This window comes from Podarcis cretensis (genome assembly GCF_951804945.1).
Source record: "Podarcis cretensis genome assembly, chromosome: 9".
In the NCBI taxonomy this organism is placed as follows: domain Eukaryota; kingdom Metazoa; phylum Chordata; class Lepidosauria; order Squamata; family Lacertidae; genus Podarcis; species Podarcis cretensis.
In genome coordinates, this window is record NC_137178.1 from 41,371,048 (window position 1) to 41,386,100 (window position 15,053).

The window sequence follows — 15,053 nt, forward strand, 5'->3', positions numbered from 1 at the left end:
AAGAAACCAAGCTTGAACCAAGGACACATTCTACTCATGTGAAAAACACGCTGATTCCTGGACTGTCCACGGGCTGGATTTAGAAGGCGATTGGGCTGGATCCAGCCCCTGGACCTTAGTTTGCCTACCCATGCGTTAGGGAGGTCCCATTGGAACTTGCTGTCAGTGTGTGCAGCTTGCAAGAGAACAATCGGGAACTCATTTTAATCTCCCAACTTTGTAGCCATCTCCTAACCACCTAGTGCCACAGGTTTCAGGAAAACTGCCTCATGGGACAAATTAGGACCTGTGCCACGCCTCATTAGACCCACAGGCTAGAAACTGGGGAAGCAAATCTGAGATGCACAAAAGCAGGGGAGGAAATGAAAATCCCACTGCATTCTTGAACTTTCATATAGCCTTGGATACAACTCACTGTTTCTGTTTTCCTTGCTCAATTTGCTTGAGTACTTGCCAAAAGGAACTTAAATTTTTTTTTATATATAATTGGCAAATACTTTGTGTTCAAATTAGCCTGCTTAAATTTGGGGTGCTGAGACGAGGCAACCTGTGCATAAAATAATAATAATAATAATAATAATAATAATAATAATAATAATAGCAACAACAACAACTTTATGATGAAGTTGAATAGACTCAAGTCTTATTTGCTGTCTCTGAGTTGAGAAATATTAGGTGATTTCAGGGGATGGTTCTGGTACTTAAAAACTTAGTACACTTTGGGGCAGATTGGTGACCTCATCTCATTCTGCACATTACACATTAAGCAGATACAAAAGGATTATCACATTAAACATGGGGGTCATGACATAAAAATATAAGCAGCAGGGAGAGGCTGATTAGAGATTTCTCCCTCTCTCATTTTCATTGATTACATCCCATTAAAAACCAATAACACTTCCTTCCAAATAAATGTGTGTTGAATCAGAGCATCAGTACTCGATCTATACTTCAGTGTTAAGAGAAAAATACTTACGTGTGTTTTTTGCTGCCAAACCAGAATGTAGCTTTCCCTGCCTGCTAATCCTGTAATAGCATTCCATATAGACCATATCCAGCATCTGAGCCCTGAAACAGCTGATTGCTGACTAGAAAAGAGGAAGAAGAAAAAAATCCACCCGGCGAATCTCATTGCAGCTCTATGCTGCATCCCTATCCCACAATCCCTTGCACGGTTTGCTGCAGTCTTTCAGCTACGGGTTGAGTGAGAAAGATGTACTAAATAAAGATTGATTGGCTGGAATCCTTTCGGGGTGTGTGTGGGGGGGGGTCTCCCACTTTGTCAGTGACCTGGAGAGTGGGGGGAGGGAAATTAATGACTGCTTGGCTGGGCCTCCTTTTATTACTTCCAGGATTCTCCATGGAGTGGTGGAGCATTGTTAGCTTAAGCAAGAAAATAACGCTGCGTCTCTAGTAACGGCTAACAGGAATTCTCTAAGAGTTTCACACGTGAGGCTTTCAGATGTGATACATCACTGTAATTATGGTTGGCTCATTTGGACGACTGCAGGACACAACTCCATCCTGGAAAGGCTTTTCCCTTTTTTCACTTGGCAGTGCATTGATTTAAGCTCCTTTTCGTGAAGATGGGTACGTCTCGAGCATTTGTTTGTTCAGTATTGTGCCTGGTGGCTAGTAACGTTATGCCTTTTTGCTCCCATCCCCCATTGCAGCTCCTTGCTTTACATAATGATGATGATGATGATGCATGCTTTAAGGCTAGAAAAGTTATTTAAACCATATGTGAGCAAGATGATTTTAAAAACAATGTGAGAAAGCAAAAATGTGGAGGGGCGTGTGCATATGTACAAGATAGTCTTACTTCATGATGATGATGATGATTAATAATAATAATTATTTGAATATATAATTGATTCTGAGAGGAAACAGACTGTTTTTATAGCCTTGTCTCTCTGGTTTGGGTTTGCCGTGCTGTGCTTGAGTAATTCTACCTATAGCTTATCCTGTCTTTGAAGCAGCATTTATATAGCAGGAGTCCCACCCTTGCCTGCAGTTCTGGAGCTTGCGAGTTCCATTGCAAACGTTGCTACTGGAAACCTATTCATTCATAATGCATGGCTTAGACCCTCTGGGTTGTGCTCACCATTGATAAGTTGTAGGCGATTCAGTCTGATCTTTCAGAGTCTAATTACAGCTCTGGTTGGGTGGAGCACTGCCTTTATTTGAAAATCCTATACCTCTTGAACAGGCTGCCCTCAATCTTCTTTATACTTTCATTGTGTAAAGCCATAATTCTGAGATAAGTATGTTTATTAAAACTCTGTAAAATATTTCTTTTTAAAGCTCAAAATGGTTTATTTTATTAGGAGTTTTGTTTCAGATGGGTGTGGCTGCACACACTACTGATTTCTTTCTTCCCTCCTTTCTCTCTTGATATACACTTAATATTAGTGTTCGTGCAGTATGTGCACACACATATGCAGTGTTTCTTAAAGACAATTTTGATTAGAAATTGGGCACTGCTTTGTACATCTTTTATAATTAGAAACCTGCAAGAAGGAATGATGATGATGATGTCATTTTTCTGAGATGCTGCTTGATGCAAGCATTGATCTCTCATCAAAGGCTGCTAGGTATTTAAAGCTTGAACTCTGGATTTGGTTTTTGGTTTTCTCTGGAGGCATTTATTTAGTCAGTGGTGAGAATTTTTGTAGGTTTGTTCATCCAGAGAGTGCACGTGTCACCCCTTCTGCCTGTCTTAAAAATGGATGAAAAGAACTTGCTTCCCAACTTAAAGATAACAGCTTGTCTTTTTATAGCTTTGCACTAAATTTTTTAGCACAGTTTATAAACCTTCCTTGTTTCAGAGCCCTTTCAAACCAAATCTATTCCACCTCTGCAACATACTACATTATATACAGTATGTGCTTTTCAGGTCAATCTGTGTAACATCTGGAAAAATAAATTGTGTTCTGAACATAAAACTTACCTGCTTTATCATATGAAGTTCATTAAGATGAGTTTCAGCAAACCGAACCAATCTGTTATAGACAGTAGAAAGACTTCTTGGGACAAGGAGACATGGGTTCTAGTTTGTGCAATCCATGGTCTCACTCACTGCATTCAGGTGATCCTCCAAACCAGAGCTTGCTCAAACCATATTTTTGTAGTGTTGATAAGATGCACAACTATGGTTTGATTAGACCTGGAAGTTGCCTATGAAGCCACATGTGTCAGGGCAGGAAGGAGCTCATGGCTTCTCTCACACACCCTGTTTGGAGGATGCAGCCATTGTGTAGCTATTAACAACTCGCTTTCTGTATTCTTACACCTATTTACTTGGGAGTAAACCCCATTAACCAGGTTGAAATTATTATTATTTGTTAAACATGCTTAGGAGGGGGCTATCCAATAGAAATTTAAGTGGGGATGTGGGAACCTTTTAGAGTTCCTTGCCCAGAGAACAAAGCAACACTTGTAACTCTTTTGTCTTTTACCTTCCTTCTTCTTTTACATACATGACTAAGTATGTATAAATCTTATCTGGACTGGGACCTTGGGTATCAGAACATTCAGAGACCCCAACAGCAGTATAGTAGGAGGCCTAATATAATATCCTCTTTGTGTAATAAGAACAAGACATTAACAAACACCCTAGTCACTAGGCTTGAACAGTTTGAAAGTCTCCACCCAGTCAAATCCATTCAAGTCTGAAAGAGGATTCTGGGCATGTTTGGGTGCGTGTGCTTAAAAGCATCCTTCTAATCGGTAGCTCTATGTTCTCAGGGTTCCCTGGAGGGAGGCTCCTAAGTAATTCAGTTGAATGTGCATGAAAACCTACGCTGTATGGTGAAGCTGATTGTGGAAAGGTCAAAAGCTGAGTCAATGGGGACTTTGGGGGTGTGGCTGGTGCATGTGCATCCATTCATTTCCCTACTCAAGTTTTTCAACTGCAGCTAAAACAAAACCTGAATGTGACTTAGGTAGAAGGAAATAGTAAAAGGTGTTGGCTTCTGTGCACAGGCAAAAAAGTATTTATTTCATTTCTATCTTGCTCTTCCAATAGCTCAGAGTGGCATATGTGGTTTCCCCTTGCTAACCTGTGACCCTCCATCTGCTCTTGAACTACAACTCCCATCATCCCTGATTATTGGCCATGCTGGCTGGGTCTGATGGGACTTGAGAGTCCAACAACATCAAGAGGTTAGCCACCCAGTCAGCTTGATGGTTGAGTAGAGGTTTGAACCCGTCTCTCTCTCTCCATTCCTAGTTCAACATGCTAACCACTAGCTGGTATAGGGAATTTATATTGTCTTTGTTGAAAAGCATTATGTGTCTTGTTAGGTTCTGAATGTATTATGCCTATTTTGCTTAATTGCACTTGCTGTGGAATGGAAATGAAATATTTATGTGGTTTGCAATTGATGCTTTGCAATTGCAGGCATGCAATTTTTGAGATGCAATTGCATTTTGAAGTTTGAGGCTTTCTATAAATCCAACGAACAACTTACAGTTCATATGTGCAAAGATGATGTTGCTTTCTTCTGCTGGTTCTTTCTTCTGCTTTCTTCTTACTGAGTCCTGTTTGCTTTTGTGCAGTAAAGGCTGTTGGAAAGCTTTTGTCTTTATTTTTTAACTAGCTTTGTCTAAAAGAAGGGTTTATGGGGGAAATGAAAGATAGCATATGAGTGGAGTTACTTAGTCAAATATATGCCTTTGTTTCCATGGGCAAAAGCTGTGTGAGAAAGAGATCCGTGTTTTAACTCCGTGTGACTGAGTCTTAAAGGTAAAGGTAAAGGTACCCCTGCCCGTACGGGCCAGTCTTGACAGACTCTGGGGTTGTGCGCCCATCTCACTTAAGAGGCCAGGGGCCAGCGCTGTCCGGAGACACTTCCGGGTCACGTGGCCAGCGTGACATCGCTGCTCTGGCCAGAGCCAGAGCCGCACACGGAAACGCCGTTTACCTTCCCGCTGGTAAGCGGTCCCTATTTATCTACTTGCACCCGGAGGTGCTTTCGAACTGCTAGGTTGGCAGGCGCTGGGACCGAGCAGCGGGAGCGCACCCCGCCGCAGGGATTCGAACCGCCGACCTTTCGATCGGCAAGTCCTAGGTGCTGAGGCTTTAACCCACAGCGCCACCTGCTACCTTCCTGCTAATGGAATGTGGCCCTCAAATACATTCTACAGCGGCAGTAATGTGATTTTCAGCATGAAAATGGTTTCTTATTTCATATTTAGACCACTGATATAGATGGTCTGACTACCTATGTTCTTCTTATTAACTGCAGGCTATGAGGTCTAACAGCATGGCCAACCACTGGTGTACAGCTGTAGCTGATGATGTATGCAATATTATATTGGTGAGAGTGTCTTAGAAATATGGGAAGGTCAAAAACAGAGAGGTGTAATTTGCACCACATGTTACCCGATTCTTTCAAGTGGTGATGGCAGAAATCCAACCTCATGTGCTCCACCAGTGAGCTATGCTCATTCTATAGCATTAGAAATGTACACCCATCCGATCTGAAAGCTTGTTCAGTTGGTTAGGGCACCCTTTTTCTTATACTCGATATCACAAAAGTATGGCCAGGTTTTAGCCTCGTCAGTTCTTGGATGGGTAGATAGTGGGAACAGGATATAAATGTAAAGAATGAATTTTAGAAGCTAATGCATTGTAGTAGTTTTTTTTGCCTTGGCAATCTGCCCAGATGCTTTTAAAGCAAGTATTTCTAGTGTAGCATTTCCAAGCACTACGCACTGCCTTCTTATAAATCTTGAATCGGGATGAAACCCACTGGGGCCCATTGTTAACAGGAAGTCAATTCCCCACGGCTTCTAAAATGCTGTTGTTTGCTTGAACCTTTCAGCAGCGTGCAGGGCAAAAGAGAACAGGACCCACATGTCAGTGGTCTAGGATGGCCAGTGAAGGCACCAACATCCCAAGTCCTGTGGTGCGTCAGATTGACAAACAATTTCTGATCTGCAGCATATGCCTGGACCGTTACAAGAATCCCAAAGTACTCCCCTGTCTGCACACTTTCTGTGAGAGGTAAGAGGATGATTTCTGTTTCCCCCAGCCAAAAGTGCATTACAGCTGGCTTTTCTGTCTGGATTGCCACAGTGATCTGTTCCCAGATGTCTAGGGTTACACTGTTAATTCAATGAACCCCTCAATCCAGTCAACAAGTTCTCCTGAAATACAAACTTAATGAGTAGGAAAATGCCCCTGGGCTCATTTTGATTTATAAGAAGAAAGACAGGATTCAGATACTACTGTATTGCAAAAGTAATCTGTGCTCTTTTGGTAAACAATTCTGTCTTTATTGTGAATGTTCAGCCTGTTTTTATTTTTAAGATATGGCCTTCCATGTCAGCAATACAATTATACATAAAAGGGTGGTAGCAATAATTTCTTACTGGGATATTTGATCTGAATTTAGGCAATGAAACTTAGCCCATTTAGCTTAAAAGTAGATTTCTTCAGCATGAGTTAGAGCTTGGTTCCAAGTGGAAAAGGTTCAGAACTGAAGGTTGCAATATCTGAACATAAAGTGCCAGAGATTAGATGATTCAGGACTTTGGCCTACAACTCCTATCACTCCCAGCTGGCATGGTCTTGCTGTCTGGGGCTGATGGAAAATGTAATCCAACAACATATGGAGGGCACCAGGTTTCAGCTAGAAGATATGCAGGACTTGAACCGGTGGCATTTTTCCCTACGTTGCATTTCCTTTCCGGGAAAAGAAGCAGAGAAGCCTTATCATTTTAAAAAATGCTGCAGCGCTGTCTGAAAGTGGAAACGACATTTCCACCATTACAGCTTTTGGCTTTTCATGGTTTGTCTGTTTTCATTTTGTTAAACTGCTTAGTCTACCATGTTCCATAAGCATTTGCTTTGTTCTTTTTTAATGTTTTGAATGCAGCGCTGCTAATGACCCTTATCTTTCTATACATTTTAGAAAGAGCTCAGGTTTTCTTGGTGTATTACATTAGAATCTGCTTCAGCCTGAAAGGTAGTCATATGCATTTGCTGCCATGGGCTGATTTTTGTCTGGATTCATCTTTTGGCACGCTAGTGCAAATGCTCAGAGTGATGGGCCCCAAGCCAAACCTGGGCTTAAAACAGCCTGTGGTGACAGATGCACATAATTGCCTCACCACGGGCTGCAGCAGTTAGAAGTCAGTAAAGGCTGGGCTTTTCCCTCACAAAAGCTAAGGTGACTGTAAGAATAACCCTCCAGAATGGTTCATCAACCTCTGTGACGTAGAGCCTGGAAAACAATTTGAATAGCCATAATGCTGTTGCTGCTTTTATTAATGTAAGATGAAAATGGCAAGTGATACTTTGCAGTGGTTTCCCCCAAGCTTTGGAGCAGAGAGTGAGAACAAGCAGATGAAAAGATTCTCTTGTAACCTAGAATGGTTGTGGAGAAGAGCACACTTCACAGCGCAAGACTGTAGGGTCAGGAAGTAATTCCTGTGAGCAGAAGCTAAGGCTGTCTACAGGAGTCATAATCATTCATGTTTTTTAAAGGAGTGTTTAAAATGCATTGCTTGTTTTCTGTACACTTATCTCTGTTCTCAGATTGTGCAGATTTAGGTGGTCTATATATATAAGCCACATATGACAGTGTCCTAATAAGAATGAGTGGGTACACCACAAGAAACAAAGCTTCTGTCATACCAAAATCTGCTTTCTGGAAAAAGTTGCTGTTTTGATAGTGCAGCCTGGGGCAGTCTCTTCTTCTTGCACTAATTCCTTACCACCTTTTCTCCGGTTTAGACTGTCTCCAGTCATCTCACTACATCATTTGCCTTTTTACCCTAGCGCTCACCCCCACCTTTGGTTGTCCAGATATTGCTGTACTACAACTCCCATCCACTGGCCAAGCTGGCTGGGGCTGATGGGAGTTGGGATCCAATAACTTCTAGAGGGCAACAGAAGGCAGTCAGGGTGTTTTGTTCTTTCCTCTTGATATGAGTTGCAAAATGTGAAGAAGTAAAGCTGTGTTCATGATTACTCTTCTATTCCCCTACTAGGAAATCACAAACAACACAGTTTACTTTTTGCTTTTGATACTGGCTTATCTTTTTACCATCCTCATCAGGTGCCTACAGAATTACATTCCAGCCCACAGCTTAACCCTTTCTTGCCCAGTGTGCCGCCAAACGTCCATCTTGCCAGAGAAAGGGGTTTCTGCTCTTCAGAACAACTTCTTCATCACCAACCTGATGGATGTCCTGCAGCGAACTCCAGACAATAGCATTGAGGAGTCTTCCATCTTGGAGACTGTCACAGCTGTTGCTGCAGGCAAGCCACTCTCCTGCCCCAATCATGAAGGAAATGTAAGTGGATTAGGCGCCTATAAATAAGGTTTCATCAATTTATTTGGCAGGGAAATGGCAGTTTTCAATGGCGCCCCCTGAAATGAAAGTTAGGGACTATTGGACTTGCAAATGATTTATTAATTTCTGCAATGACAACATAAATCATTTGCTTGATAGGTTTTATTCAATCGATTGAATGCTTTCATTGGATACTGTACTAGAGAGAGTGAATTGGGATGAATTTGTGTGTGACATCAAATTAACTCTCAGTCAGCCCAATATTGATAGTTTTGGTTATTTTTTCGTTTTGTAGGGCATTGCATTGACATGTCATGATATTGATCATGGTGGTTAGTAAATGTGCTTTCTGGCTATCAAGATGAGATGTTAATGTTCTATAATTCATTTAAGCTGTATTTTGTACATCAATTTTAGTTTTAAGTGAAAGCAGCTGTCTATAATTCAAAAGGTGTATTGCTACTTTTGCTCTTCTTTTCATCCATAAATGAAATCAAGTATTCATTGAGTTGAAATTCCATTTCTTTTTCCGTTACCACTACTGTTGTGAGTCCTTTCCTATCATCAGTCTATTTTCAATCTTTACCAACCTGGTGCACTTTAGATGTTGTTGAACCACAACTCCCCATCAGCCCCGGCCAGCCTTGCCAATCATCAGGGTGGGTGCAGGTGGGACCCTAAGAAGCATCTGGAAAACACTTTGCTGTGGAAGGCTGACCTAGGCAATCCAGATCATAATAGGTAAATTAGGGAGCAAATGAACTGCAGGAGGTGTCTACAGAGCAAATATTTCCAGAGCAACAAAGCATACAAAACAGAACAACGTCAGATTTAGGGTGGGCTGTTCACCAGTCCAGGGCATGAAAAATTGATAAGCTCCATAACTGAGAAGATCCATTTGGGGGTGCCAATTTTGGGCTCATATTGTAAAATATTTCCCAGGTCTGCCCTTGAACAGAAGAGAGAACAATCCCTTTCCCAGCAAGTTCTTAGCTAATCTGGCCTAGGTACAAGGTTTGGGAGTATTCCTTTCTGATAGCAGGTCATAGCCTGCATGTGGACAAAAACCATTCAAGAGAAATATTATTAGATTCAGCTTTACACCACCTGGCACAATTGTTTTCCGGTTATGGTAATCAGTGGCACTGAAAGATGAAAAATCTGCATAGGGCACATATGCTAAAAAGGGTCCTTGGGAATAAATGGAGCATATGGGCAGAATTATGTCATTATTCCACTTGAACTGGTGGGTTGGCATCCTTGTTGTTGCATCACTAAGCACTATCTTGCATTCAAAGTGTGCCAATATAATGTGAGCGGCATTGCAAGCATTGCTGCACATGATTAGGAAGCTTTTCGTAAAATTGAAATGCAATTAAGTGCTTGGCAGCATGACTCCTGGATGTAACACACAGTGCTATACACTTATGGCCCTCCTGATGTCATTGGCCTCCAGCTTCCATCAGCCTCAGCCAACATGGCCTACAGTCAAGGAAGATGGGAACTGTAGGCCAGAAATCTGGAGAGCACCATGTTCCCCTGCTCTCTCCTCTTCCCCTCCTCCAATTATGATCATTGTTCTCCTTTGTTCCTAAAATCCTCCTCCTGCTAATGTATCACTCAAAGCAGGATTGTGATTTTTCTTGATTTTATTTTTTTAATCTTTCTGTAAACCGCTTTTTACAATTAAATGGTGTATGAAATTTATGAACTGATTAAATAAATTAATATGACTTAAAAAAACAGATGCAGTATTAGAAGACAAAAGTACACCTTTTTCGTAGGTAGGTTGGTAGCATATGTACCAGGTTTTCATCTGCAAATCAGGAGATTTATGATCAGTAAGGTCCACTCCTTACAAACTATATATTCTTGTTGTGACCATGACATCTTAGTTTTAGGCAATAAGTTCCAGGCTTTCCTTCAATGAGACAGTTCTTCATTGCATGGAGTTTGCCTCCTTCCTTCCTTTCTTTCTTTCTTCCTTTCTTCCTTTCTTTCTTTTTTGAAGAAGTATCCAAACCATCTTGGGAGCACGTGCAAAATATCTTTATCTTTCTGAAGTATCAGACTCCACTAAGTAAGAGTAGTGCCATTCAAAACAACCTTAAACAGATTGTGGAAACTTCTTCAGTCCTTTTTCTTTTGTAGGTTGCAGACTAGAAATAAGAAAGTGAAAATGTTTTATCCTTTGTTTAGATGAAAAGCTTCTATTTCTGTGGATCTGCAAGAGCTTCTTGGCCTCACCGAGTCCTTTTTATATAATTCCTTTTAATGTTCTCTTGCTTAGTTTGAAAAATAACTGATGCTCTCTCCCTCTGGTAAACTTTTAAATGCCAGCCCTAAGCAGCAATGATCACTCTCTGTTAAGCTTTCGGCTGCCAAAAATATGGCCCTCATTATATGCAAACCTGATGCCATTCTGTTTTGTAATTCAGAGTGCATCACTAATGCCTTAGGCATTTGTGAAGTAACTTAATGCTGCTAAAGCACAAGGCATGACAGTTTTATCTGAAACCAAATAGTGAGAAAATGACAGCCATGAGAAAGAACATTACAGCCGTGAGTGTACCTTTTGGAATTTCAAGTACCCTAAATTGTGTATTTATTTGTGATTCTTAAAAGTAGGGAAAAATTCAACATAATGGTTCATACAAACCACAGCTATAAATCCATGGCATTAAACATAATCACTGCTTTTTAACATTTTAATCACAAGCAAACGTTTTGTTTTCATGGTGCAATAGGTTTGAACTCCAGTCATCAGCTAACATGGCTATTTATCACATAAATCCCATTCTGTTAACTTTTTTTGCTTGCAGGATTCGTAGCAGAATTTTTTACCAGCACAGGGCATTAGCAGAACAATCCAATGCACATTTATTCAAAAGCAAGCCCATGGAAGTCTGTGGGACTAAGGCTGCAATCCTTGCCCTGCTTACCTGGGAATTCAATAGGGCTTGTATCTGAGTAGACATGCTCAGTATTCAAAATGGTGTGTCTCTATGTGGAAAAACTGGTATTCTGCTGATAGTCACACTCTCCCTCTCTGTAATCAGCTGATGGAATTTTACTGCCAGTCTTGTGAGACAGCCATGTGCCGGGAATGTACAGAAGGAGAGCATGCAGAGCACCCCACGGTACCTCTCAAAGATGTAGTAGAACAACACAAGGCTTCGCTTCAAGCACAGCTAGATGCTGTCAACAAAAGGTATGGAACCTCTTCTGCAATGTGCATGCTTTAACACACAGTGTGGTGGAGTAGCCCCGACCTCACACCCCAGACATTGTCACCTGCTCTCTCTGCTCTGAGGGGTTCTTCCCAGGGGCCTCTGCTTTCCAAGGCAGCCAGTCTGCTTTCCAAGGCAGAATACAGTGGTACCTTGGTTTTCGAATGTCTCAAAAGTTGAACATTTTGGTTTCCGACTGCCGAAAACCCAGAAGAAAATGCATCCATTTCCGAATGCGCCTCAGAAGCCAAATGGCTTCCACTGAGTGTTTCTCAATTAAATTTGCAGACCGCCTTCGGTTTTTGAATGTTTTGGAAGTCGAACGGTCTTCCAGAACAGATTACGTTTGAAAACCGAGGTACCGCTGTAGAGAGAACTATATACAGTGGTACCTCGGGTTAAGTACTTAATTTGTTCCGGAGATCCGTTCTTAACCTGAAACTGTTCTTAACCTGAAGCACCACTTTAGCTAATGGGGCCTCCTGCTGCCGCCGCACCTCCAGAGCACGATTTCTGTTCTCATCCTGAAGCAAAGTTCTTAACCTGAAGCACTATTTCTGGGTTAGTGGAGTCTGTAACCTGAAGCGTATGTAACCTGAGGTACCACTGTAACTATGTTATATAAAGAATTTCAAAAGGGGTGCCTGAGCTTGCTTTCTCTTGCTTCTTTCCCCATCCTTTTCCTTGTGCTATAAAGTCTGTGTAACAGAATTCTTCTAAGAAACACTTGAAATCTGATTTGTATCTTTAGCCCATTGTAATCACCAAGAATAAAAATCTTGTTGCATGATGTCACAAGGAAAAACTATGGCAATTCTATTTCAAACAGCACTTGTGATTTACGCTTCCAACAGGCTTCCAGAGATAGATACAGCACTTCATTTCCTATCTGAAATTATACATCAGCTGACCAACCAAAAGACCAGCATCGTAGATGAAATTCATTCCACTTTTGATGAACTCCAGAAGACTTTAAATGTCCGCAAGAGTGTGTTGCTCATGGAATTGGAAGTGAATTATGGCCTTAAACATAAAGTAAGACCCTTGTTCTTTTCAGTCATATTTTATTTCATTTGTGGGGTATGTGATGCTACTGGGAGAAACAATGTCTGAAATCTAATCTTTAGCTGAGAGAGAGGCTAGGAAATGGCATGTTTGCCATGTAAGGTTAATTGGGAACACAATTAATCCAGCACATCCTTGAACAAATTCATTTTATCCAACAAAATTATCTTACAAAAATGCAGAAGTGATATGTAACACGAGTCAGAGCTATATTTTTAATTGTTATGGTGTGTTTTTTATTAAAAAAACAAAAACAATGGCAACAACAACTTTATATTGCATCGTTGTTTCATAGTTATTGGTTGTATTTTCATTTTTTACTTTTCTTTTCTGGATAATATTAGTCAAATAGTTGTAAAAATCTTATAAAAGCTAAATGTTCCTATCTTGGGGATGGAGGAAATACAGTGTTCTGGGTCTTTCCCATATATCCTCATATGAAAACGTTTATCTGTCTTCAGTTTGGCCCAAGGCTTGTTCATGCAATACAAAAAAAAAACACAACAGTTTAGTTTTATGTCAAAATAATGCCATGAAGAAAAGCTCTCCAAACTGGAAGCTCTTAAAAAAAAAAAATCATCCAAGAGAACTTAGCACTTATTTGATCAATGCTATTCAGGTGTTTTGTTTTGTTTTAATACAGCCCAACAAATTTTCTGCAACATTATTCCGTTCAAGGTCATACCTCTACATTTCCCATGATAGGTGGGAATTCATTCATTTATTTTTTGGGCTACTTGGTTTAAAACTCAAATCTATATAACCACAGCATTCTGTCTATCCAGGTCCTGCAGACTCAGCTTGATAGCCTATTGGAAGGACAGGAAAACATAAAGAGTTGTAGCAACTTTACAGCCCAAGCACTCAACCATGGAACCGAGACGGAAGTCTTGCTTGTTAAGAAGCAGATGAGTGATAAGCTGAATGAGCTAGCTGTCCGCGACTTCCCACTGCAGCCTCGTGAGAATGATCAACTGGACTTCATAGTGGAAACAGATGGGCTGAAGAAGTCCATTCATAATCTTGGTACTATTTTAACCACAAATGCTGTCGCTTCTGAAACAGTGGCCACGGGTGAAGGACTGAAGCAGACGGTGATAGGACAGCCTATGTCGGTCACCATCACTACCAAGGACAAGGATGGTGAGCTCTGTAAATCCGGGAATGCTTACCTCACAGCTGAGCTCAGCACGCCCGATGGGAGTGTGGCGGACGGAGAAATACTTGACAATAAAAATGGCACTTACGAATTTTTGTATACTGTCCAGAAAGAAGGGGACTTTACCCTTTCCTTGAGACTCTATGATCAGCATATCAGGGGCAGCCCGTTCAAACTCAAGGTAATCAGGTCGGCCGATGTGTCCCCTACCACCGAAGGAGTTAAGAGGCGTGTGAAGTCTCCTGGCAGTGGACATGTGAAGCAGAAAGCTGTGAAAAGACCAGCTAGCATGTATAGCACTGGCAAAAGGAAAGAGAACCCCATTGAAGATGACCTGATCTTCAGAGTAGGTATGGAGTGCTTTGCCTTCTAAATTATTTGGATTGCAATGTCCAGCTGCGAACAGAGTGCATGAAACTATTGTTTTGGGATAAGTGTCAACACTAAGCAGGAGAGAAGAACCTGTGGTGCTCAAGCAGTTGTTGGATTCCAGTTCCCATCAGCTGCAACCAGCAGGACCAGATGATGGAAGCTGTAGTCCAGCAACCTTTGGAGGGTCCTTGGTTTCCCATCCCTGCCCTAGGACATTATCTAGCTCAGAGGTGTTGGTTGATCGATGGATATTCATTTGAATGAAAAGTGGCATAGACATGAATAGTGGCCTACAAACAATAAATAACAACAACACAATAAAACATAATAGCACATCACAGATACAGTGTGAATCATATAAAATAATTAACAAATCATAAAACAGATGCAATCTACAAAACGCTACTCACAAAACATCAACTAAAAAAGAAGATGAACATCAAAATTACAGCAAAATTCATATAATTAACAAATCAGTATGGCTTTTGTAATCTGTAAAACAATACTAACAACATTAAAAAATAGCAACAAAAAGTAAGCTAAGCACTGTTACGTTCATACACACACTCTTCACATTCCCCCAAAATCGTAATCTCACTCTATTTGATTTGTTAAAATACACATAATATCGTTAAGCTTGTTGTAAGTGAGCCTTAGTCATACTGTAGTTGGACTTTTCTAACTAGATGGCTCTCCCTCTAATTTTCTCTGCCAAAAGTATTGTATTTAGTCATTGCTGTATGCACTCCTGAGAATGGGTGGGGGAATCATCCCATTTATATTGCTTATGGAGTTCATAATTCAAAAACAATATTTCTGTAACGGGACTGCTTGTTTATCTCATCCCTCAAAGGCGTATTCCAAAACCTTATTATCTTGAAAGGCAGCTGGAATTCCCTCTTGGACATTCATGCACACAG

General features: G+C 40.9%; 1 protein-coding gene across 6 annotated transcripts in view; it reads left to right on the forward strand.

Moving 5' to 3' along the window:
- TRIM2 (tripartite motif containing 2) overlaps positions 1–15,053 on the forward strand; it is a 51,138-nt gene that overhangs the window by 24,333 nt on the left and 11,752 nt on the right. For 4 of the 6 annotated variants that reach the window (XM_079990428.1, XM_079990430.1, XM_079990427.1 and 1 more), the window contains exons 2-6: positions 5,829–6,010; positions 8,070–8,307; positions 11,367–11,518; positions 12,392–12,572; positions 13,388–14,111. In XM_079990428.1, the coding sequence (XP_079846554.1) occupies positions 5,877–6,010; positions 8,070–8,307; positions 11,367–11,518; positions 12,392–12,572; positions 13,388–14,111 (1,429 nt within the window). In that variant the 5' untranslated portion in view covers positions 5,829–5,876. Of the gene's footprint in view, positions 1–1,286; positions 1,591–5,302; positions 5,322–5,828; positions 6,011–8,069; positions 8,308–11,366; positions 11,519–12,391; positions 12,573–13,387; positions 14,112–15,053 lie in introns of those variants that run through there. The other 2 variants (XM_079990429.1, XM_079990426.1) reach the window with 2 other exon arrangements.